At 50.3% G+C, this 25,598-nt stretch overlaps 1 protein-coding gene across 2 annotated transcripts in view; it reads left to right on the forward strand.

Annotated features, from left to right (window-relative positions):
• The window catches only part of LOC144595701 (C-X-C chemokine receptor type 2-like), a 350,033-nt gene extending 326,129 nt beyond the window's left edge, over nucleotides 1-23,904 (forward strand). Inside the window, exons 1-3 of one of the 2 annotated variants that reach the window (XM_078403240.1) lie at nucleotides 8,677-8,777; nucleotides 18,322-18,410; nucleotides 22,042-23,904. In XM_078403240.1, coding sequence (XP_078259366.1) covers nucleotides 22,045-23,088 — 1,044 coding nt within the window. In that variant the 5' untranslated portion in view covers nucleotides 8,677-8,777; nucleotides 18,322-18,410; nucleotides 22,042-22,044 and the 3' untranslated portion in view covers nucleotides 23,089-23,904. Of the gene's footprint in view, nucleotides 1-8,676; nucleotides 8,778-18,321; nucleotides 18,411-22,041 lie in introns of those variants that run through there. The other variant, XM_078403241.1, reaches the window with a different exon arrangement.
• The last annotated feature ends 1,694 nt before the right edge of the window (nucleotides 23,905-25,598 follow it).

Below are 25,598 nucleotides of genomic sequence, written 5' to 3' on the forward strand. Positions count from 1 at the left end.
GGAAAAGATTTAATAGGAATCTGAGGGGTAACTTGTCCACACAGAGGGTGGTGGGTGTATGGAACGAGCTGCTGGAGGAGGTAGTTGAGGCTGGGACTATCCCAACGTTTAAGAAACAGTTGGACAGGGACATGGATAAGACAGGTTTGGAGGGATATGGACCAAACGCAGGCAGGTGGGACTAGTGTAGATGGGGCATGTTGGTCGGTGTGGGCAGGTGGGACTAGTGTAGATGGGGCATGTTAGACGGTATGGGCAGGTGGGACTAGTGTAGATGGGGCATGTTGGTCAGTGTGGGCAGGTGGGACTAGTGTAGATGGGGCACGTTGGTCGGTGTGGGCAGGTGGGACCAGTGTAGATGGGACATGTTGGTCGGTGTGGGCAGGTGGGACTAGTGCAGATGGGGCATGTTGGTCGGTATGGGCGGGTGGGACTAGTGTAGATGGGGCATGTTGGTCGGTATGGGCGGGTGGGACTAGTGTAGATGGGGCATGTTGGTCAGTGTGGGCAGGTGGGACTAGTGTAGATGGGGCACGTTGGTCGGTGTGGGCAGGTGGGACCAGTGTAGATGGGACATGTTGGTCGGTGTGGGCAGGTGGGACTAGTGTGGGGCATGTTGGTCGGTGTGGGCAGGTGGGACTAGTGTAGATGGGACATGTTGGTCGGTGTGGGCAGGTGGGACTAGTGCAGATGGACCATGTTGGTCGGTGTGGGCGAGTTGGGCCGAAGGGCCTGTTTCCACACTGTATCACTCTGTGACTGTGATTCTCTCTCTGTCTAGGTCCAGGGGAAGGAACTGGAAGCAGGAGAAGATCAGGACAAATCCTTTTCTTGATTCCAGTTACCCCCTCCCCCTCCCCCTCCCCCCTCCCCCCTCCCCCTCCCCCCTCCCCCCTCCCCACCCCTACAATCAGTCTGAACGAACTCCTGAGGAAGGTCGGCACGGTGGTGCAGCGGGTAGAGCTGCTGCCTCACGGCGCCAGAGACCCGGGTTCCATCCCAACTACGGGCGCTGTCTGTACGGAGTTTGCACGTTCTCCCCGTGACCTGCGTGGGTTTTCTCCGGGCGCTCCGGTTTCCTCCTACACTCCAAAGACGTGCAGGTTTGTAGGTTAATTGGCTTCTGTAAAATTGTAAATTGTCCCTAGTGTGTGTGGGATAGTGTTAGTGTGCGGGGATCGCTGGTTAGCACGGTCTCGTGGGCCGAAGGGCCTGTTTCCGCGCTGTATCTCTGAACTAAATGTAAAACTATACAAAGTGCTGGAGTAACTCAGCGGGTCAGGCAGCATCTGTGGAGAGAAGGAATGGGTGATGCTTTGGGTTGAGACCCTTCTTCAGATTGAGAGTCAGGGTAGAGAGAGACACAGAGATTTGGAAGGGTAAGGTGTGAAAACGAGAGATCAAAGAGGACCAAACTCAAGGAAAATGTAGATTAGATGATTGTTAACATAGAAACATAGAAACATAGAAACTAGGTGCAGGAGTAGGCCATTCGGCCCTTCGAGCCTGCACCACCATTCAATATGATCATGGCTGATCATCCAACTCAGTAACCTGTACCTGCCTTCTCTCCATACCCCCTGATCCCTTTAGCCACAAGGGCCACATCTAACTCCCCCTTAAATATAGCCAATGAACTGGCCTCAACTACCTTCTGTGGCAGAGAATTCCACAGATTCACCACTCTCTGTGTGAAAAAAAACGTTCTCATCTCGGTCCTAAAAGACTTCCCCCTTATCCTTAAACTGTGACCCCTTGTTCTGCACTTCCCCAACATCGGGAACAATCTTCCTGCATCTAGCCTGTCCAACCCCTTAAGAATGTAACCAGGGCAAGGTACCAAGGAGGCAGAGAAAGATAACATTTAATCAGGACAGCCCAACTGGTCGGAGAACTAGGGTGGGTGAGGGGTGGAGAGAGAGGGAAAGCAAGGGTTGCTGAGAGACGTTAGAGATCATGGGGGTCATTCTGTGTAGTTCTGGTCGCACCCATTACAGGTAGGATGTGGGGGGCTTTGGAGAGGGGCAGAGAAGGTTCACCAGAACGATTAGAGGGTCGTAGCTGCAGGGGGGGGGATTAGAGGGTCCCAGCTACAGGGGGGGGGGATTAGAGGGTCGCAGTTAAAGGGGAGGGGGGATTAGAGGGTGTGAGCTACAGGGGGGGGATTAGAGGGTGTGAGCTAAAGGGGGGGGGGGATTAGAGGGTCCCAGCTACAGGGGGAGGGGGGATTAGAGGGTCCCAGCTACGGGGGGGGGGGGATTAGAGGGTGGGAGCTACAGGGGGGGGGTGGATTAGAGGGTCCCAGCTACAGGGGGAGGGTGGATTAGAGGGTGGGAGCTACAGGGGGAGGGTGGATTAGAGGGTGTGAGCTACAGGGGGGGGGGGGATTAGAGGGTCCCAGCTACAGGGGGAGGGGGGATTAGAGGGTGTGAGCTACGGGGGGGGGGGGGGGGATTAGAGGGTGGGAGCTACAGGGGGGGGGGTGGATTAGAGGGTCCCAGCTACAGGGGGAGGGTGGATTAGAGGGTGGGAGCTACAGGGGGAGGGTGGATTAGAGGGTCCCAGCTACAGGGGGAGGGGGGATTAGAGGGTGTGAGCTACAGGGGGAGGGGGGATTAGAGGGTGGGAGCTACAGGGGGAGGGGGGATTAGAGTGTCCCAGCTACAGGGGGTGGGGGGATTAGAGGGTGGGAGCTACAGGGGGAGGGTGGATTAGAGGGTCCCAGCTACAGGGGGAGGGGGATTAGAGGGTGTGAGCTACAGGGGGAGGGGGGATTAGAGGGTGGGAGCTACAGGGGGAGGGGGGATTAGAGGGGGGGAGCTACAGGGGGAGGGGGGATTAGAGGGTGGGAGCTACAGGGGGTGGGGGGACAGACTGGGGTTGTTTCTCTGGAGGTCGAGGGGAGACCGGATAGAAGTTTATAAACTGGGAGCGTCGTAGATGGGGCCGACAGTCACAACCTTTCCCCAGGGGGGGCAGTGCCCAAGACCAGAGGGCACAGCTTTAAGGTGAGAGGGGCAAAGTGTAAAGGAGATGTGGGGGGCAAGTGTTTTACACAGAGGGGGGTGGGTGCTGGAACGCACTGCCAGGGGTGGGGGTGGGGGCAGATACGATAGTGGTGTTTGAGGCGTTTGGACGGGCACACGGATATGCAGGGAATGGGGGGGTCTGGGGCACGGGCGGGCAGGGGGGAGTTGGTCTTGGCATCATGTACAGCACGGACACTGTGGGCCGAAGGGCCTGTCTCTGCTGGACTGTTCTGTGTTCTATGAGGGATATTGGCAGGAATGTGTTGAGATTATGTTCATCTGTGCGGTCACGGTGGTGCAGCGGGTAGAGCTGCTGCCTCACGGCGCCAGAGACCCGGGTTCAAACCTGACTACGGGCGCTGTCTGTACGGAGTTTGTACGTTCTCCCCGTGACCTGCGTGGGTTTTCTCCGGGCGCTCCGGTTTCCTCCCACACTCCAAGGACGTGCAGGTTTGTAGGTTAATTGGCTTCTGTAAAATTGTAAATTGTTCCTCGTGTGTGTGGGATAGTGTTAGTGTGCAGGGATCGATGGTTAGCACGGTCTCGTGGGCCGAAGGGCCTGTTTCCGCGCTGTATCTCTGAGCTAAATGTAAAACTATACAAAGTGCTAGAGTAACTCAGCGGGTCAGGCAGCATCTGTGGAGAGAAGGAATGGGTGATGCTTTGGGTTGAGACCCTTCTTCAGATTGAGAGTCAGGGTAGAGAGAGACACAGAGATTTGGAAGGGTAAGGTGTGAAAACGAGAGATCAAAGGGGACAAAGCTCAAGGAAAATGTAGATTAGATGATTGTTAACATAGAAACATAGAAAATAGGTGCAGGAGTAGGCCATTCGGCCCTTTGGCCTGCACCACCATTCAATATGATCATGGCTGATCATCCAACTCAGTATCCCGTACCTGCCTTCTCTCCATACCCCCTGATCCCTTTAGCCACAAGGGCCACATCTAACTCCCTCTTAAATATAGCCAATGAACTGGCCTCAACTACCTTCTGTGGCAGAGAATTCCACAGATTCACCACTCTCTGTGTGAAGAAAAACGATCTCATCTCGGTCCTAAAAGACTTCCCCCTTATCCTTAAACTGTGACCCCTTGTTCTGGACTTCCCCAACATCGAGAACAGTCTTCCTGCATCTAGCCTGCCCAACCCCTTAAGAATGTAACCAGGGCAAGGTACCAAGGAGGCAGAGAAAGATAACATTTAATCAGGACAGCCCAACTGGTCGGAGAACTAGGGTGGGTGAGGGGTGGAGAGAGAGGGAAAGCAAGGGTTGCTGAGAGACATTAGAGATCATGGGGGTCATTCTGTGTAGTTCTGGTCGCACCCATTACAGGTAGGATGTGGGGGGCTTTGGAGAGGGGCAGAGAAGGTTCACCAGAACGATTAGAGGGTCGTAGCTACAGGGGGGGGGGGGGATTAGAGGGTCCCAGCTACATGGGGGGGGGGGGTTTAGAGGGTGTGAGCTACAGGGGGAGGGAGGATTAGAGGGTCGCAGCTACAGGGGGAGTGGGGATTAGATGGTCCCAGCTACAGGGGGAGGGGGGGATTAGAGGGTCCCAGCTACAGGTGGGGGGGGGGGATTAGAGGGTGGGAGCTACAGGGGGAGGGGGGATTAGAGGGTGGGAGCTACAGGGGGAGGGGGGATTAGAGGGTGGGAGCTACAGGGGGTGGGGGGACAGACTGGGGTTGTTTCTCTGGAGGTCGAGGGGAGACCGGATAGAAGTTTATAAACTGGGAGCGTCGTAGATGGGGCCGACAGTCACAACCTTTCCCCAGGGGGGGCAGTGCCCACGACCAGAGGGCACAGCTTTAAGGTGAGGGGGGCAAAGTGTCAAGGAGATGTGGGGGGCAAGTGTTTTACACAGAGGGGGGTGGGGGTCTGGAACGCACTGCCAGGGGTGGGGGTGGGGGCAGATACGATAGTGGTGTTTGAGGCGTTTGGACGGGCACACGGATATGCAGGGAATGGTGGGGTCTGGGTCACGGGTGGGCAGGGGGGAGTTGGTCTTGGCATCATGTACAGCACGGACACTGTGGGCCGAAGGGCCTGTCTCTGTGCTGGACTGTTCTGTGTTCTGTGAGGGATATTGGCAGGAATGTGTTGAGATTATGTTCATCTCTGTGGTCACGGTGGTGCAGCGGGTAGAGCTGCTGCCTCACGGCGCCAGAGACCCGGGTTCCATCCCGACTACGGGCGCTGTCTGTACAGAGTTTGTACGTTCTCCCCGTGACCTGCGTGGGTTTTCTCCGGGCGCTCCGGTTTCCTCTCACACTCCAAAGACGTGCAGGTTTGTAGGTTAATTGGCTTCTGTAAAATTGTAAATTGTCCCTAGTGTGTGTGGGATAGTGTTAGTGTGCGGGGATCGCTGGTTAGCACGGTCTCGTGGGCCGAAGGGCCTGTTTCCGCGCTGTATCTCTGAACTAAATGTAAAACTATACAAAGTGCTGGAGTAACTCAGCGGGTCAGGCAGCATCTGTGGAGAGAAGGAATGGGTGATGCTTTGGGTTGAGACCCTTCTTCAGATTGAGAGTCAGGGTAGAGAGAGACACAGAGATTTGGAAGGGTAAGGTGTGAAAACGAGAGATCAAAGAGGACCAAACTCAAGGAAAATGTAGATTAGATGATTGTTAACATAGAAACATAGAAACATAGAAACTAGGTGCAGGAGTAGGCCATTCGGCCCTTCGAGCCTGCACCACCATTCAATATGATCATGGCTGATCATCCAACTCAGTAACCTGTACCTGCCTTCTCTCCATACCCCCTGATCCCTTTAGCCACAAGGGCCACATCTAACTCCCCCTTAAATATAGCCAATGAACTGGCCTCAACTACCTTCTGTGGCAGAGAATTCCACAGATTCACCACTCTCTGTGTGAAAAAATACGTTCTCATCTCGGTCCTAAAAGACTTCCCCCTTATCCTTAAACTGTGACCCCTTGTTCTGGACTTCCCCAACATCGGGAACAGTCTTCCTGCATCTAGCCTGTCCAACCCCTTAAGAATGTAACCAGGGCAAGGTACCAAGGAGGCAGAGAAAGATAACATTTAATCAGGGCAGCCCAACTGGTCGGAGAACTAGGGTGGGTGAGGGGTGGAGAGAGAGGGAAAGCAAGGGTTGCTGAGAGACGTTAGAGATCATGGGGGTCATTCTGTGTAGTTCTGGTCGCACCCATTACAGGTAGGATGTGGGGGGCTTTGGAGAGGGGCAGAGAAGGTTCACCAGAACGATTAGAGGGTCGTAGCTACAGGGGGGGGGATTAGAGGGTCCCAGCTACAGGGGGGGGGGATTAGAGGGTCGCAGTTAAAGGGGGAGGGGGGATTAGAGGGTGTGAGCTACAGGGGGGGGATTAGAGGGTGTGAGCTAAAGGGGGGGGGGATTAGAGGGTCCCAGCTACAGGGGGAGGGGGGATTAGAGGGTCCCAGCTACGGGGGGGGGGGGATTAGAGGGTGGGAGCTACAGGGGGGGGGGTGGATTAGAGGGTGGGAGCTACAGGGGGAGGGTGGATTAGAGGGTCCCAGCTACAGGGGGAGGGGGGATTAGACGGTGTGAGCTACAGGGGGAGGGGGGATTAGAGGGTGGGAGCTACAGGGGGAGGGGGGATTAGAGTGTCCCAGCTACAGGGGGTGGGGGGATTAGAGGGGGGGAGCTACAGGGGGAGGGGGGATTAGAGGGTGGGAGCTACAGGGGGTGGGGGGACAGACTGGGGTTGTTTCTCTGGAGGTCGAGGGGAGACCGGATAGAAGTTTATAAACTGGGAGCGTCGTAGATGGGGCCGACAGTCACAACCTTTCCCCAGGGGGGGCAGTGCCCAAGACCAGAGGGCACAGCTTTAAGGTGAGAGGGGCAAAGTGTAAAGGAGATGTGGGGGGCAAGTGTTTTACACAGAGGGGGGTGGGTGCTGGAACGCACTGCCAGGGGTGGGGGTGGGGGCAGATACGATAGTGGTGTTTGAGGCGTTTGGACGGGCACACGGATATGCAGGGAATGGGGGGGTCTGGGGCACGGGCGGGCAGGGGGGAGTTGGTCTTGGCATCATGTACAGCACGGACACTGTGGGCCGAAGGGCCTGTCTCTGCTGGACTGTTCTGTGTTCTATGAGGGATATTGGCAGGAATGTGTTGAGATTATGTTCATCTGTGCGGTCACGGTGGTGCAGCGGGTAGAGCTGCTGCCTCACGGCGCCAGAGACCCGGGTTCAAACCTGACTACGGGCGCTGTCTGTACGGAGTTTGTACGTTCTCCCCGTGACCTGTGTGGGTTTTCTCCGGGCGCTCCGGTTTCCTCCCAGACTCCAAAGACGTGCAGGTTTGTAGGTTAATTGGCTTCTGTAAAATTGTAAATTGTTCCTCGTGTGTGTGGGATAGTGTTAGTGTGCAGGGATCGATGGTTAGCACGGTCTCGTGGGCCGAAGGGCCTGTTTCCGCGCTGTATCTCTGAGCTAAATGTAAAACTATACAAAGTGCTAGAGTAACTCAGCGGGTCAGGCAGCATCTGTGGAGAACATGGATAGGTGACGTTTCACAAAGTGCTGGAGTAACTCAGCGGGTCAGGCAGCATCTGTGGAGAGAAGGAATGGGTGATGCTTTGGGTTGAGACCCTTCTTCAGATTGAGAGTCAGGGTAGAGAGAGACACAGAGATTTGGAAGGGTAAGGTGTGAAGACGAGAGATCAAAGGGGACAAAGCTCAAGGAAAATGTAGATTAGATGATTGTTAACATAGAAACATAGAAACATAGAAACTAGGTGCAGGAGTAGGCCATTCGGCCCTTTGAGCCTGCACCACCATTCAATATGATCATGGCTGATCATCCAACTCAGTATCCCGTACCTGCCTTCTCTCCATACCCCCTGATCCCTTTAGCCACAAGGGCCACATCTAACTCCCTCTTAAATATAGCCAATGAACTGGCCTCAACTACCTTCTGTGGCAGAGAATTCCACAGATTCACCACTCTCTGTGTGAAGAAAAACGATCTCATCTCGGTCCTAAAAGACTTCCCCCTTATCCTTAAACTGTGACCCCTTGTTCTGGACTTCCCCAACATCGAGAACAGTCTTCCTGCATCTAGCCTGTCCAACCCCTTAAGAATGTAACCAGGGCAAGGTACCAAGGAGGCAGAGAAAGATAACATTTAATCAGGACAGCCCAACTGGTCGGAGAACTAGGGTGGGTGAGGGGTGGAGAGAGAGGGAAAGCAAGGGTTGCTGAGAGACGTTAGAGATCATGGGGATCATTCTGTGTAGTTCTGGTCGCACCCATTACAGGTAGGATGTGGGGGGCTTTGGAGAGGGGCAGAGAAGGTTCACCAGAACGATTAGAGGGTCGTAGCTACAGGGGGGGGGGGATTAGAGGGTCCCAGCTACATGGGGGGGGGTTTAGAGGGTGTGAGCTACAGGGGGAGGGAGGATTAGAGGGTCGCAGCTACAGGGGGAGTGGGGATTAGACGGTCCCAGCTACAGGGGGAGGGGGGGATTAGAGGGTCCCAGCTACAGGTGGGGGGGGGGGATTAGAGGGTGGGAGCTACAGGGGGAGGGGGGATTAGAGGGTGGGAGCTACAGGGGGAGGGGGGATTAGAGGGTGGGAGCTACAGGGGGTGGGGGGACAGACTGGGGTTGTTTCTCTGGAGGTCGAGGGGAGACCGGATAGAAGTTTATAAACTGGGAGCGTCGTAGATGGGGCCGACAGTCACAACCTTTCCCCAGGGGGGGCAGTGCCCACGACCAGAGGGCACAGCTTTAAGGTGAGAGGGGCAAAGTGTCAAGGAGATGTGGGGGGCAAGTGTTTTACACAGAAGGGGGTGGGGGTCTGGAACGCACTGCCAGGGGTGGGGGTGGGGGCAGATACGATAGTGGTGTTTGAGGCGTTTGGACGGGCACACGGATATGCAGGGAATGGTGGGGTCTGGGTCACGGGTGGGCAGGGGGGAGTTGGTCTTGGCATCATGTACAGCACGGACACTGTGGGCCGAAGGGCCTGTCTCTGTGCTGGACTGTTCTGTGTTCTGTGAGGGATATTGGCAGGAATGTGTTGAGATTATGTTCATCTCTGTGGTCACGGTGGTGCAGCGGGTAGAGCTGCTGCCTCACGGCGCCAGAGACCCGGGTTCCATCCCGACTACGGGCGCTGTCTGTACGGAGTTTGTACGTTCTCGCCGTGACCTGCGTGGGTTTTCTCCGGGCGCTCCGGTTTCCTCCCACACTCCAAAGACGTGCAGGTTTGTAGGTTAATTGGCTTCTGTAAATTATCCCTGGTGTGTGCAGGATGGTACTAGTGTTGGGGCTGATCATAGGGCAGTGTGGACTCGGTGGGCCGAAAGGGCCAGATCCCATGCTCTATCTCAAAACTAAACTAAACTAAACTTAAACATCTTATGGCAAGATGAACGAGGGTCTCGACCCAAAACGTCACCCATTCCTTCTCTCCACAGATGTTGCCTGACCCGCTGAGTTACTCCAGCACTCTGTGAAATGTCACCTATCCATGTTCTCCACAGATGCTGCCTGACCCGCTGAGTTACTCCAGCATGATCATAAAGTGATCATAAAGCATGATCATAAAGTGAGGGCAGAGATTGCGCAGAGAATTCCCCAGATTCAGACCCTCTCTAGTTGGTGAGAGGACGGTTCAGTTGCCTGATAACAGCCGGGAAGAAACTGTCCCTGAATCTGGAGGTGTGCGTTTTCACACTTCTGTACCTCTTGCCCGATGGGAGAGGGGAGAAGACGGAGTGACCGGGGTGAGACTGGTCCTTGATGATGCTGCTGGCCTTGCCGAGGCAGCGTGAGGTGTAGATGGAGGCGGTGGGAGGGAGGTTGGTTTGTGTGATGGTCTGGGCTGCGTACACAACTCTCTGCGGTTTCTCGCGGTCTTGGATGGAGCTGTTCCCATATAAGATTATTAAGGGGTTGGACACGCTAGAGGCAGGAAACATGTTCCCAATGTTGGTGGAGTCCAGAACCAGGGGCCACAGTTTAAGAATAAGGGGTAGGCCATTTAGAACGGAGATGAGGAAAAACTTTTTCACTCAGAGAGTTGTGAATCTGTGGAATTCTCTGCCTCAGAAGGCAGTGGAGGCCAATTCTCTGAATGCATTCAAGAGAGAGCTAGATAGAGCTCTTAAGGATAGTAGAGTCAGTGGGTATGGGGAGAAGGTAGGAACGGGGTACTGATTGAGAATGATCAGCCATGATCACATTGAATGGCAGTGCTGGCTCAAATGGCCTCCTCCTGCACCTATTGTCTATTGTATATGGTGGAATCCTGCATTAGGATGGAGCATGACAGGGTTAATTCAGAGACGAGTCCAGAACCAGGGGCCACACAGTCTAAGAATAAAGGGGAGGCCACTAAAAACTGAGGTGAGAAGAAACCTTTTTCACCCAGAGAGTTGTGTATTTGTGGAATTCTCTGCCACAGAGGGCAGTGGAGGCCAAATCACTGGATGGATTTAAGAGAGAGTTAGATCGAGCTCTAGGGGCTAGTGGAATCAAGGGATATGGGGAGAAGGCAGGCACGGGTTACTGATTGTGGATGATCAGCCATGATCACAATGAATGGTGGTGCTGGCTCGAAGGGCCAAATGGCCTCCTCCTGCACCTATTTTCTATGTTTCTATGTTTCTACGATGGCCCTGAATTTGAATAAAGGAGACTTTGAAGGTGTGAGACGGGAATTGGCTCGGACAGATTGGCTAATCATACTTAAAGGGTTGACGGTGGAGATGCAATGGCGAAGATTTAAAGACCGCATGGATGAACTCCAGAAGTTGTTCATCCCTGTCTGGCGAAAAAATATAACGGGGAAGGCAGCTCAACCTTAACTGGTCCATGTGACAATAAACTGACCTTGGAACCTTGGACCGTGGCTGACCAGGGAAGTCAAGGATGGTGTTAAAGCCAAGGACAAGGAAAATAAATTGGCCAGAGGAAGTGTCAAACCAGAGGACTGGGAGACACTTAGAACTCAACAGAGGAGGACAAAGGGGTTAATTAAGAGGTGGGAAATAAGAGCGTGAAAGAAAGCTTGCGGGGAATATAAAAGCTGACTGTAAAAGCTTCTTTAGATATGTAAAAAGGAAAAGATTAGTGAGGACAAATGTAGGTCCCTTACAGTCAGAGACGGCTGAATTTATAATGGGAAATAAGGAAATGGCAGAACAGTTAAACAAGTACTTTGGTTCTGTCTTCACTGAGGAAGACACAAACAATCTCGCTGAAATACTAGGGGACCGAGGATCTAGTGGGAGGGAGGAACTGAAGGGAATCCACATTAGTCAGGAAATGGTGATCATTTTCCAATGTTCTCTCGACTCTGGATCAGTTCCTGTGGACTGGAGGCTAGCCAATGTAGCTCCACTTTTTAAGAAAGGAGGGAGAGAGAAAACAGGGAATTATAGACCAGTCAGCCTGACATCGGTAGTGGGGAAGATGCTGGAGTCGATTGTTAAAGATGTTATAGCAGCACATTTGGAAAGCAGTGATGGGATCGGTCAAAGTCAACATGGGTTTATGAAGGGGAAATCATGCTTGACTAATCTTCTGTAATTTTATGAGGATCAAATAAGTAGAATGGATAATGGAGAGCCAATGGATGTGGTGTATCTGGACTTTCAAAAAGCCTTTGACAAGTTCCCACTCAAGAGATTAGTGAGCAAAATTGGAGCACATGGTATTGGAGGTAGGGTACTGACATGGATAGAGAACTGGTTGGCAGACAGGAAGCAAAGAATAGGAATTAATGGGTCCTTTTCAGAATGGCAGGCAGTGACTAGTGGGGTGCCGCAAGGCTCGATGCTGGGACCCCAGCTATTTACAATATATATTAACGATTTAGACGAGGGAATTAAATGTGACATCTCCAAGTTTGCGGATGACACAAAGCTGGGTGGCAGTGTGAGCTGTGAGGAGGATGCTATGAGGATGCAGGGTGACTTGGACAGGTTGGGTGAGTGGGCGGATGCATGGCAGATGCAGTATAATGTGGATAAGTGTGAGGTTATCCACTTTGGTGGGGAGAACAGGAAGGCAGATTATTATCTGAATGGTGTCAGATTAAGAAAAGGGGAGGTGCAACGAGACCTGGGTGTCGTTGTACATCAGTCACTGAAAGTAAGCATCAGGTACAGCAGGCAGTGAAGAAAGCCAATGGCACATTGGCCTTCATTGTGAGAGGATTTGAGTTTAGGATCAAGGAGTTCCTCCTGCAGTTGTACAGGGCCCTGGTGAGACCGCACCTGGAGTATTGTGTGCAATTTTGGTTTCCAAATTTGAGGAAGGACATTCTTGCTACTGAGGGCGTGCAGCGTAGGTTCACCAGGTTAATTCCCGGGATGGCGGGACTGACGTATGATGAAAGAATGGGTCGACTGGGCTTGTATTCACTGGAGTTTACAATGATGAGAGGGGATATAACGTATATAATTCTTAAAGGATTGGAAAGGCTAGATGCAGGAAAAATGTTCCCGATGTTGGGGGAGTCCAGAACCAGGGGCCACAGTTTAAGAATAAGGGGTCGGTCATTTAGGACTGAGATGCAGAAAAACTTTTTCACCCAGAGAGTTGTGAATCTGTGGAATTCTACCTCGTTGGAGACCCTCAGGCTATCTTTAATTGGACTTTACAGGACTAAACATTATTCTCTCAATTGTAATCATGTGCAATCTTTCCGCTGACTGGATATCACGCAACATAAAAGCTTTTCACTGTACCTCAGTACACGTTACAATAAACTAAGCTAACAAACTAACATCTGAAGAAGGATCCCAACCCAAAACGTTGTCTGTCCGTCTCAACCACTGATGCAGATACAAGGAATTAAGGTGCTTGTATAAAAAGTTCTGGAGCAACTCAACAGTTCGGGCAGCATCCCTGGAGAACATGGATAGGTGACGTTTCACAGAATGCTGGAGTAACTCAGCGGGTCAGGCAGCATCTGTGGAGAACATGGATACGTGACATTTCGGGTTGGGAGCCTCCTTTCCTCTCCAGATGCTGCCTGACTCACGGAGTTCCTCCAGCACTTAGTGTTTTATCAGAACACCAGCATCTGCAGTTTCTTGTGACTTGACGTTCCAGCTTTATGAACAGTTTAATGACTTGTTCGTGGTTACTGTTGATGTGTAAGTAATTGTATCATTGGTTTCTACAAGTTCCAAATTTGTCACCTGTCAAGTTAACAGTCAATCTTGTTCTTAATAATACTAGGTAAGCATAACAGTGCATTGTTCAGCCAAAGACAAGGTCCAGAAAGATCACAGTTGCTGAGGTCAGTGTTGTGCAGTGTTCACCAGCCTTATTGCAGGGTAGAAGTTGCAGGTGGTGGTTCAAAACGAAGGTAGACACAAACATCTGGATTAACTCAGCGGGTCAGGCAGCATCTCTGGAGAGAAGGAATGGGTGACGTTTCGGGTCGAGACTCTTCTTCAGACTGATGTCAGGGCAGGAAGTGGAACAAAGATAGAATGTAGTCGGAGACAGGAAGACTAGTGGGAGAACTGGGAAGAGGGAGGATAGAAGACTTCCTGTCTCCGACTAAGTTCTATCTTTGTCCCGCCCCTTCCCCTGACATCCGTCTGAAGAAGGGTCTCGACCCGAAACGTCACCCGTTCCTTCTCTCCACAGATGCTGCCTGACCCGCTGAGTTACTCCAGCACTCTGTGAAACGTCACCTATCCATGTTCTCCACAGATGCTGCCTGACCCGCTGAGTTACTCCAGCACTCTGTGTCTTTTTGCGTATTCACCAGTATCTGCAGTTCTTGGTTGCTACAAAAGAGTGGTTTGTTTTTACTACTTGTGCCTGGAAACGTGAGACTGACGTCAGTAAGCGGGCTTTGCTTCAACATGTATTCTGTTTGGTTGCTGTGAAATAAAAGACCTTTGGTTTCAACCCGACCTCGATTCTCCTGTTTGTTCAGTTGGTCTTCAACGAAACTTACCAAGTAGTGAGTGGGCTGGATAGAGTGGATGTGGAGAGGATGTTTCCACTTGTGGGAGAGTCTAGGACCAGAGGGCACAGCCTCAAAATTAAAGGACGTTCCTTTAGAAAGGAGGGGAAGGGAATGGGGGACCCTGTGTGGGGGGGGGGGGGGGGGGGGCCGCCTTGAAGAACAATTTAGGACCCACTTTGTTCTCCCACCGTCCCCCCACGTTGGGTCCTAAATTGTTTTTCAAGGCGGAACCATTGAACCATTGAACCATTAACCATTGACCATTGAACCATTGACCATTGAATCCTCTTCCCAGGGGATAATCTGTGTCTGTTCGTTTGTTTGTTTGTGCGTTTGTTCCGGTGAGGGAGCCGTGCACACGGCATCCAGCCAACAGACACTTGTCTGTTTATTTTTGTTTTCACTTTTAATTTCAGGTTTTCGTGTACCTTGTTGTGCATTGTGACTGTCGGCAGACCAATCACCCTCCGGGGATGGATAAAGTTTAACGTAATCTTAATCGAAATCGTAATCGAGATGAGGAGGAATTTCTTTAGCCAGAGGGTGGTGAATCTGTGGGATTCATTGCCACAGACGGCTGTGGACGGCACTGGTTCAATGGTTCAATAGTTCAATGGTCAATGGTCAATGGTCAATGGTTCAATACAATGGTATCTAACCTATCCATGTTCTCCACAGATGCTGCCTGACCCGCTGAGTTACTCCAGCACTCTGTGAAACGTCACCTATCCATGTTCTCCACAGATGCTGCCTGACCCGCTGAGTTACTCCAGCACTCTGTGAAACGTCACCCATCCTTTTACACCACAGATGCTGCCTGACCCGCTGCGTTACTCCAGCATGATCATAAAGTGATACAGCGTGGAAACAGGCCCATCTCCTGCACCTATTTTCTATGTTTCTATGTTTAGAGTGAGGACAGAGATTGCACAGAGAATTCCCTAGATTCAGACCCTCTCAGCCAGCCCCCAATACATAGAAACATAGGTGCAGGAGGTGGCCATTCGGCCCTTCAAGCCAGCACCGCCATTCAATATGATCATGGCTGATCATCCACAATCAGTACCCCGTTCCTGCCTTCTCCCCATACCCCTTCATTCCGTTAGCCCTAAGAACTAAATCTAACTCTCTCTTGAAAACATCCAGTGAATTGGCCTCCACTGCCTTCTGTGGCAGAGAATTCCACAGATTCACAACTCTCTGGGTGAAAAAGTTTTTCTTCATCTCAGTCCTAAATGACCGACCCCTTATTGTTAAACTGTGGCCCCTGGTTCTGGACTCCCCCAACATCGGGAACATTTTTTCTGCATCTAGCCTTTCCAATCCTTTAAGAATTATATACATTTCTATAAGATCCCCTCTCATCCTTCTAAACTCCAGTGAATACAAACCCAGTCGACCCATTATTTCATCATACGTCAGTCCCGCCATCCCGGGAATTAACCTGGCGATCCTATAGTAGCAACAATGTCCTTCCTCAAATTTGGAGACCAAAATTGCACACAATACTCCAGGTGCAGTCTCACCAGGGCCCTGTACAACTGCAGTAGGACCTCCTTGATCCTAAACTCAAATCCTCTCACAATGAAGGCCAATGTGCCATTGGCTTTCTTCACTGCCTGTTGTACCTGCATGCTTACTTTCAGTGACTGATGTACAAGCACACCCAGGTCTCCTTGCACCTCGCCTTTTCCTAATCTGACACCATTCAGATAATAATCTGCCTTCCTGGTCTTGCCACCAAAGTGGATAACCTCACACTTATCCACATTAAACTGCATCTGCCATGCATCTACCCACTCACACAACCTGTCCAAGTCACCCTGCATCCTCATAGCATGCTCCTCACAGCTCACACTGCCACTCAGCTTTGTGTCATCCACAAACTTGGAGATGTCACATTTAATTCCCTCATCTAAATCGTTAATCTATATTGTAAATAACTGGAGTCCCAGCACTGAGCCTTGCGGCACCCCACTAGTCACTGCCTGCCATTCTGAAAAGGACCCGTTAATCCTACTCTTTGCTTCCTGTCTGCCAACCAGTTCTCTATCCATGTCAACACCCTACCCCCAATTGGAAATTCCAGAAGATTAGTCAAGCATGATTTCCCCTTCGTAAATCCATGCTGACTTTGACCGATCCCATCACTGCTATCCAAATGTGCTGATATAACATCTTTAACAATCGACTCCAGCATCTTCCCCACTACCAATGTCAGGCTAACTGATCTATAATTCCCTGTTTTCTCTCTCCCTCCTTTCTTAAAAAGTGGAGTTACATTGGCTACCCTCCAGTCCACAGGAACTGATCCAGAGTCGAGAGAACATTGGAAAATGATCACCAATGCATCCACGATTTCTAGGGCCACCTCCTTGAGTACTCTGGGATGCAGACCATCCGGCCCTGGGGATTTATATGCCTTCAGTCCCAACAGTTTAGCTACACCATTTCCCGACTAATGTGGATTCCCTTCAGTTCCTCCCTCCCACTAGATCCTCGGTCCCCTAGTATTTCTGCGAGATTGTTTGTGTCTTCCTTAGTGAAGACAGAACCAAAGTACTTGTTTAACTGTTCTGCCATTTCCTTATTTCCCATTATAAATTCAGCCGTCTCTGACTGTAAGGGACCTACATTTGTCCTCACTAATCTTTTCCTTTTTACATATCTAAAGAAGCTTTTACAGTCAGCTTTTATATTCCCCGCAAGCTTTCTTTCACGCTCTTATTTCCCACCTCTTAATTAACCCCTTTGTCCTCCTCTGTTGAGTTCTAAGTGTCTCCCAGTCCTCTGGTTTGACACTTCCTCTGGCCAATTTATTTTCCTTGTCCTTGGCTTTAACACCATCCTTGACTTCCCTGGTCAGCCACGGTCCAAGGTTCCAAGGTCAGTTTATTGTCACATGGACCAGTTAAGATTGAGCTGCCTTCCCCATTATATTTTTTCGCCAGACAGGGATGAACAACTTCTGGAGTTCATCCATGCGGTCTTTAAATCTTCGCCATTGCATCTCCACCGTCAACCCTTTAAGTATGATTAGCCAATCTGTCCGAGCCAATTCCCGTCTCACACCTTCAAAGTCTCCTTTATTCAAATTCAGGCCCATCGTAGAAACATAGAAACATAGAAAATGGGTGCAGGAGGAGGCCATTTGGCCCTTCGAGCCAGCACCACCATTCATTGTGATCATGGCTGATCATTCACAATCAGTAACCCGTGTGTGCCTTCTCCCCATACCCCTTGATTCTGCTAGCCCCTAGAGCTCTATCTAACTCTCAAATCCATCCAGTAATTTGGCCTCCACTGCCCTCTGTGGCAGAGAATTCCACAAATTCACAACTCTCTGGGTGAAAAAGATTTCTTCTCACCTCAGTTTTAAATGGCCTCCCCTTTATTCTTAGACAGTGGCCCCTGGTTCTGGAGTCGTCTCTGAATTAACCGTGTCAGGCTCCATCCTAATGCAGGATTCCACCATATTAATGGACAATAGGTGCAGGAGTAGGCCATTCGGCCCTTCCAGCCAGCACCACCATTCAATGTGATCATGGCTGATCATTCAGAATCAGTACCCCGTTCCTGCCTTCTCCCCATACCCCCTGACTCCGCTATCCTTAAGAGCTCTATCTAGCTCTCTCTTGAATGCATTCACAGAATTGGCCTCCACTGCCTTCTGAGGCAGAGAATTCCACAGATTCACAACTCTCTGACTGAAAAGGTTTTTCTCATCTCCGTTCTAAATGGCCGACCCCTTATTCTTAAACTGTGGCCCCTGGTTCTGGACTCCCCCAACATTGGGAACATGTTTCCTGCCTCTAACGTGTCCAACCCCTTAATAATATTATACGTTTCGATAAGATCTCCCCTCATCCTTCTAAATTCCAGTGTGTACAAGCCTAGTCGCTCCAGTCTTTCAACATACGACAGTCCCGCCATTCTGGGAATTAACCTAGTAAACCTACGCTGCACGCCCTCAATAGCAAGAATATCCTTCCTCAAATTTGGAGACCAAAACTGCACACAGTACTCCAGGTGCAGTCTCACTCGGGCCCTGTACAACTGCACAGAGTACTCCAGGTGCGGTCTCACTAGGGCCCTGTACAACTGCACACAGTACTCCAGGTGCGGTCTCACTAGGGCCCTGTACAACTGCAGAAGGACCTCCTTGCTCCGATAATCAACTATTTTGGTCATGGTTGCCCAAGCCGCTCTGCACAACAAGATCGTTAACTAATCCTTCCTCGTTACACAATTGATAAAGGCAGCGAGATTTGCACAAGCCCTTCTGCTTTCTTTCACTTAAGATTCACTCTCCGCCTGTCCCCTCTCTCCACAACAAGACGGTGAACAGGTCCCGTTGAGCGCTGTTGGTTCTGTCCTCCTGATGCGTGGAGTCTTGTAGAGTCGACCGTGTCCTTTCAACCGGCAGGTAAAGTCTTTTATCCACTCGTGTTTACGTTAAACTCTCTCGCATCGGGACGCATCGCAGCGTGGTTTGGGAACAGCTCCATCCAAGACCCGCGAGAAACCGCAGAGAGTTGTGGACGCAGCCCAGACCATCACACCAACCAACCTCCCTCCCACCGCCTCCATCTACACCTCACGCTGCCTCGGCAAGGCCAGCAGCATAATCAAGGACCAGTCTCACCCCGGTCACTCCCTCTTCTCCCCTCTCCCATCGGGCAAGAGGTACAGAAGTGTGAAAACGCACACAATAGACAGTAGACAATAGACAATAGGTGCAGGAGTAGGCCATTCAGCCCTTCGAGCCAGCACCGCCATTCAATGCGATCATGGCTGATCACTCTCAATCAGTACCCCGTTCCTGCCTTCTCCCCATACCCCCTCACTCTGCTAACCTTAAGAGCTCTATCCAGCTCTCTCTTGAAAGCATCCAACGAACTGGCCTCCACTGCCTTCTGAGGCAGAGAATTCCACACCTTCACCACTCTCTGACTGAAAAAGTTCTTCCTTCTTCTCCGTTCTAAATGGCCTACCCCTTATTCTTAAACTGTGGCCCCTTGTTCTGGACTCCCCCAACATTGGGAACATGTTTCCTGCCTCTAATGTGTCCAATCCCCTAATTATCTTATATGTTTCAATAAGATCCCCCCTCATCCTTCTAAATTCCAGTGTATACAAGCCCAATCGCTCCAGCCTTTCAACATACGACAGTCCCGCCATTCCGGGAATTAACCTAGTGAACCTATGCTGCACGCCCTCCATAGCAAGAATATCCTTCCTCAAATTTGGAGACCAAAACTGCACACAGTACTCCAGGTGCGGTCTCACCAGGGCCCGGTACAACTGTAGAAGGACCTCTTTGCTCCTATACTCAACTCCTCTTGTTACGAAGGCCAACATTCCATTGGCTTTCTTCACTGCCTGCTGTACCTGCATGCTTCCTTTCATTGACTGATGCACTAGGACACCCAGATCTCGTTGAACTCCCCCTCCTCCTAACTTGACACCATTCAGATAATAATCTGCCTTTCTATTCTTCCTTCCAAAGTGAATAACCTCACACTTATCTACATTATACTGCATCTGCCATGTATCCGCCCACTCACACAACCTGTCCAAGTCACCCTGCAGCCTTATTGCATCTTCCTCACAATTCACACTACCCCCCAGCTTAGTATCATCTGCAAATTTGCTAATGGTACTTTTAATCCCTTCGTCTAAGTCATTAATGTATATCGTAAATAGCTGGGGTCCCAGCACCGAACCTTGCGGTACCCCACTGGTCACTGCCTGCCATTCCGAAAGGGACCCATTTATCCCCACTCTTTGCTTTCTATCTGTCAACCAATTTTCTATCCATGTCAGTACCCTACCCCCAATACCATGTGCCCTAATTTTGCCCACTAATCTCCTATGTGGGACCTTGTCGAAGGCTTTCTGAAAGTCGAGGTACACCACATCCACTGACTCTCCCCTGTCAATTTTCCTAGTTACATCCTCAAAAAATTCCAGTAGATTTGTCAAGCATGATTTCCCCTTCGTAAATCCATGCTGACTCGGAATGATCCTGTTACTGCTATCCGAATGCTCAGCAATTTTGTCTTTTATAATTGACTCCAGCATCTTCCCCACCACTGATGTCAGACTAACTGGTCTATAATTACCTCCAGATTCAGGGGCAGTTTCTTCCCGGCTGTTATCAGGCAACTGGACCGTCCTCTCACCAACTAGAGAGCGGTCCTGACCTCCCATCTACCTCGTTGGAGACCCTCAGGCTATCTTTAATTGGACTTTACAGGACTAAGCATTATTCTCTCAATTGTAATCATGTGCAGTCTTTCCACTGACTGGATATCACGCAGCATAAAAGCTTTTCACTGTACCTCAGTACACGTTACAATAAACTAAGCTAACAAACTAACATCTGAAGAAGGATCCCAACCTGAAACGTTGTCTGTCCGTCCCAACCACTGATGCAGATACAAGGAATTAAGGTGCTTGTATAAAAAGTAGACACAAAGTTCTGGAGTAACTCAACAGTTCGGGCAGCATCTGTGGAGAACATGGATAAGTGACGTTTCACAGAGTGCTGGAGTAACTCAGCGGGTCAGGCAGCATCTGTGGAGAACATGGATAGGTGACGTTTCACAGAGTGCCAGAGTAACTCAGCGGGTCAGGCAGCATCTGTGGAGAACATGGATAGGTGACGTTCTGGGTTGGGAGCCTCCTTTCCTCTCCAGATGCTGCCTGACTCACGGAGTTCCTCCAGCACTTAGTGTTTTATCAGAATACCAGCATCTGCAGTTTCTTGTGACTTGACGTTCCAGCTTTATGAACAGTTTAATGACTTGTTCGTGGTTACTGTTGATGTGTAAGTAATTGTATCATTGGTTTCTACAAGTTCCAAATTTGTCACCTGTCAAGTTAACAGTCAATCTTGTTCTTGATAATACTAGGTAAGCATAATAGTGCATTGTGCAGCCAAAGACAAGGTCCAGAAAGATCAAAGTTGCTGAGATCAGTGTTGTGCAGTGTTCACCAGCCTTATTGACCTGCGTGGGTTTTCTCCAAGATCTTCGGTTTCCTCCCACACTCCAAAGACGTACAGGTATGTAGGTTAATTGGCTGGGTAAATGTTAAAAAAAAAATAAAAAAATTGTCCTTAGTGGGTGTAGGATAGTGTTAATGTATGGGGATCGCTGGGCGGCACGGACTTGGAGGGCCGAAAAGGCCTGTTTCCGGCTATATATCTATGATATGATATGATATTGCAGGGTAGAAGTTGCAGGTGGTGGTTCAAACCGAAGGTAGACACAAACATCTGGATTAACTCAGCGGGTCAGGCAGCATCTCTGGAGAGAAGGAATGGGTGATGTTTCTAGTCGGGACCTTTGTCATCAGTCTGACGAAGGGTCTCGACCCGAAACGTCAGCCATTCCTTCACTCCAGAGATGCTGCCTGACCCACTGAGTTACTCCAGCATTTTGCGTGTATTATCCATGTACCTGTCCTACTGTTTCTTAAATGTTGGGATAATCCCAGCCTCAACTACCTCCTTCGGCAGCTCGTTCCATACACCCACCACACTCTGTGTGGTGGAAGAAAACTGGAGTTGATGGATTAAATCGAAGGTAGTCACAAAATGCTGGAGTAACTCAGCGGGTCAGGCAGCATCTCTGGAGAGAAGGAATGGGTGACGTTTCGGGTCGAGACCCTTCTTCAGACGGATGTCAGGGGAAGGGGCGGGACAAAGATAGAAGTTAGTCGGAGACAGGAAGACTTCTATCCTCCCTCTTCCCAGTTCTCCCACTAGTCTTCCTGTCTCCAACTACATTCTATCTTTGTCCCACTTCCTGCCCTGACATCAGTCTGAAGAAGAGTCTTGACCCGAAACGTCACCCATTCCTTCTCTCCACAGATGCTGCCTGACCCGCTGAGTTACTCCGGCACTCTGTGAAATGTCACCTATCCATGTTCTCCACAGATGCTGCCTGACCCGCTGAGTTTCTCCACCACTCTGTGTCCGCCCTTTGTGTGGATCTGTATCTCTAAACTAATCTCAACATCCCATTTGCGAATCTTTTTTGTTGTTGCAGGAAATGTCTACCCAGATGCCCAGCACAGCCGTGTTAAACGGAGATGACCACTTTCCCTTCACGTTTATTCCGGGGCCTTCTCCGTGTGTCCCGATGGAGTTTGTGGCCATGAAGCACTTCACGGCGGCAGTCTGCGGCCTGGTGTGTCTGCTGGCCGTGATCGGCAACCTGTTGGTGATGGTCGTCATCCTTCACAACCGCCGCACCATCTCGTCCACGGACGTGTTCCTGCTCCACCTGGCCACGGCCGACCTTCTCTTCGCCCTCTCCCTGCCCTTCTGGGCGGTGGACGCGGTGTGGGGCTGGGTGTTTGGTGACGCCATGTGTAAGGTGGTCAATATGTTGCAGGAGGTGAACTTCTACAGTGGCATCCTACTGCTGGCCTGCATCAGCGTGGACCGTTACCTGGCCATCGTCTGCCCCGCCCGCTCGCACGGTCACGGGAGGCCGTGGATGGTCAAGCTGGCGTGCGCGGCCGTCTGGCTCTCGGCCCTGCTCCTGTCCCTGCCCGTCCTGTACAAGGGGGAGTTCTACGTACACGAGACCAACCGGTTCGTCTGCAACGAGGAGCACGACGGCAATTTTGACAAACCGTGGAAAGTGAGCACCAAATTTAGCCGCCTGGTGATCGGCTTCCTGTTGCCGCTGGCCACCATGGGCTTCTGCTACACCATGACCGTGTGGAGGCTGTGCCAGACCAAGGGCTTCCAGAAGCAGAAAGCCATGAAGGTGATCGTGGCGGTGGTGCTGGCCTTCCTGGCCTGCTGGCTGCCCTACCACCTGACCATGACAGTGGACATGCTCCTGAGACTGGGGCGCATCAGTTTCACCTGCCCCATGCGGGATCACCTGGATAGGGCCCTCCTCGCCACCCAGTGCCTGGCCTTCCTTCACAGCTGCGTCAACCCAGTCCTCTACGCCTTCATCGGCGTGAAGTTCAGGAAGAACCTGGCCAACCTCTTCACCTCTAAGGGACTGGAGGACGACACCAACTTGAAGTCGTCCCGCGGACAGAGTGACGTCCGCACTGCGACCACCAGGATATAAGCTGGAAAACAACTGCAGATGCTGCTGTCAATCGAAGGTAGTCGAGAAATGGTGGAGTAACCCAGCATCTGTCAGGCAGCATCTGTGGAGAGAAGGAATTGGGTGACGTTTCGGGTCCAGGCCCTTCTTCAGCAATTTGCAGGCTTACAGCAGCAAAGTGGATTGCAAAAATAAATAAGCATTCATTAGTGAGGTTATCCACTTTGGTGGTAAGAATATGAAGGCAGATTATTATCTGAATGGTGTCAAGTTAGGAAAAGGGGACGTACAACGAGATCTGGGTGTCCTAGTGCATCTGTCACTGAAAGGAAGCATGCAGGTACAGCAGGCAGTGAAGAAAGCCAATGGAATGTTGGCCTTCATAACAAGAGGAGTTGAGTATAGGAGCAAAGAGGTCCTTCTGCAGTTGTACAGGGCCCTAGTGAGACCGCACCTGGAGTACTGTGTACAGTTTTGGTCTCCAAATTTGAGGAAGGATAATCTTGCTATTGAGGGCGTGTAGCGTAGGTTTACTAGGTTAATTCCCTGAATGGCGGGACTGTCGTATGTTGAAAGACTGGAGCTTGTATACAATGGAATTTAGAAAGATGAGAGGGGATCTTATAACCATATAACCATATAACAACTACAGCATGGAAACAGGCCTGTCCGGCCCTACCAGTCCATGCCGACCACTCTCCCTGACCTAGTCTCATCTACCTGCACTCAGACCATAACCCTCTAATCCCCTCTTATCCATATACCTATCCAATTTACTCTTAAATAATAAAATCGAGCCAGCCTCCACCACTTCCACCGGAAGCCCATTCCATACAGCCACCACCCTCTGAGTAAAGAAGTTACCCCTCATGTTACCCCTAAACTTTTGTCCCTCAATTCTGAAGCTATGTCCCCTTGTTGGAATCTTCCCCACTCTCAAAGGGAAAAGCCTACCCACGTCAACTCTGTCCGTCCCTCTCAAAATTTTAAAAACCTCTATCAAGTCCCCCCTCAACCATCTACGCTCCAAAGAATAAAGACCCAACCTGTTCAACCTCTCTCTGTAGCCTAAGTGCTGAAACCCAGGCAACATTCTAGTAAATCTCCTCTGTACCCTCTCCATTTTGTCGACATCCTTCCTATAATTTGGCGACCAGAACTGCACACCATACTCCAGATTCGGCCTCACCAATGCCCTGTACAATTTTAACATTACATCCCAACTTCTATACTCGATGCTCTGATTTATAAAGGCAAGCATACCAAACGCCTTCTTCACCACCCTATCCACATGAGATTCCACCTTCAGGGAACAATGCACAGTTATTCCCAGATCCCTCTGTTCCACTGCATTCCTCAATTCCCTACCATTTACCCTGTACGTCCTATTTTGATTTGTCCTACCAAAATGCAGCACCTCACACTTATCAGCATTAAACTCCATCTGCCATCTTTCAGCCCACCCTTCCAAAAGGCCCAAGTCTGTCTGTAGACTTTGAAACTCTACTTCATTATTAACTACACCACCTATCTTAGTATCATCTGCATATTTACTAATCCAATTTGCCACACCATCATCCAGATCATTAATGTAAATGACAAACAACAGTGGACCCAACACAGATCCTTGGGGTACTCCACTAGACACTGGCCTCCAACCTGACATACAATTGTCAACCATTACCCTCTGGTATCTCCCATTCAGCCATTGTTGAATCCATCTTGCAACCTCACTATTAATACCCAACGATTTAACCTTCTTAATCAACCTTCCATGTGGAACCTTGTCAAATGCCTTACTGAAGTCCATATAGACAACATTCACAGCCTTGCCCTTATCAATTTCCCTGGTAACCTCTTCAAAAAATTCAAGAAGATTAGTCAAACATGACCTTCCAGGCACAAATCCATGTTGACTGTTTCTAATCAGGCCTTGTTTATCCAAATAATTATATATATTGTCCCTAAGTATCTTTTCCATTAATTTTCCCACCACAGACGTCAAACTAACAGGTCTATAATTGCTAGGTTTACTTTTAGAACCTTTTTTAAACAAAGGCACAACATGCGCAATGCGCCAATCTTCCGGCACCATCCCCGTTTCTAATGACGTTTGAAATATTTCCGTCATAGCCCCTGCTATTTCTGCACTAACTTCCCTCAATGTCCTAGGGAATATCCTATCAGGACCTGGAGACTTATCCACTTTTATATTTTTCAAAAGTGTCCGTACCTCCTCTTCTTTAATCCTCATAATTTCCATCACTACTCTACTTGTTTCGCTTACCTCACATAATTCAATTTCCTTCTCCTCGGTGAATACCGAAGAAAAGAAATTGTTTAATATCTCCCCCATTTCTTCCGGCTCAGCACATAGCTGTCCACTCTGACTCTCTAATGGACCAATTTTATCCCTCACTATCCTTTTGCTATTGACATATCTGTAGAACCCCTTGGGGTTTACTTTTACATTACTTGCCAAAGCAGCCTCATATCTTTTTTTCGCTTTTCTAATTTCCTTCTTAAGATTC

This window comes from Rhinoraja longicauda, chromosome 8, assembly GCF_053455715.1.
Source record: "Rhinoraja longicauda isolate Sanriku21f chromosome 8, sRhiLon1.1, whole genome shotgun sequence".
NCBI lineage: Eukaryota > Metazoa > Chordata > Chondrichthyes > Rajiformes > Arhynchobatidae > Rhinoraja > Rhinoraja longicauda.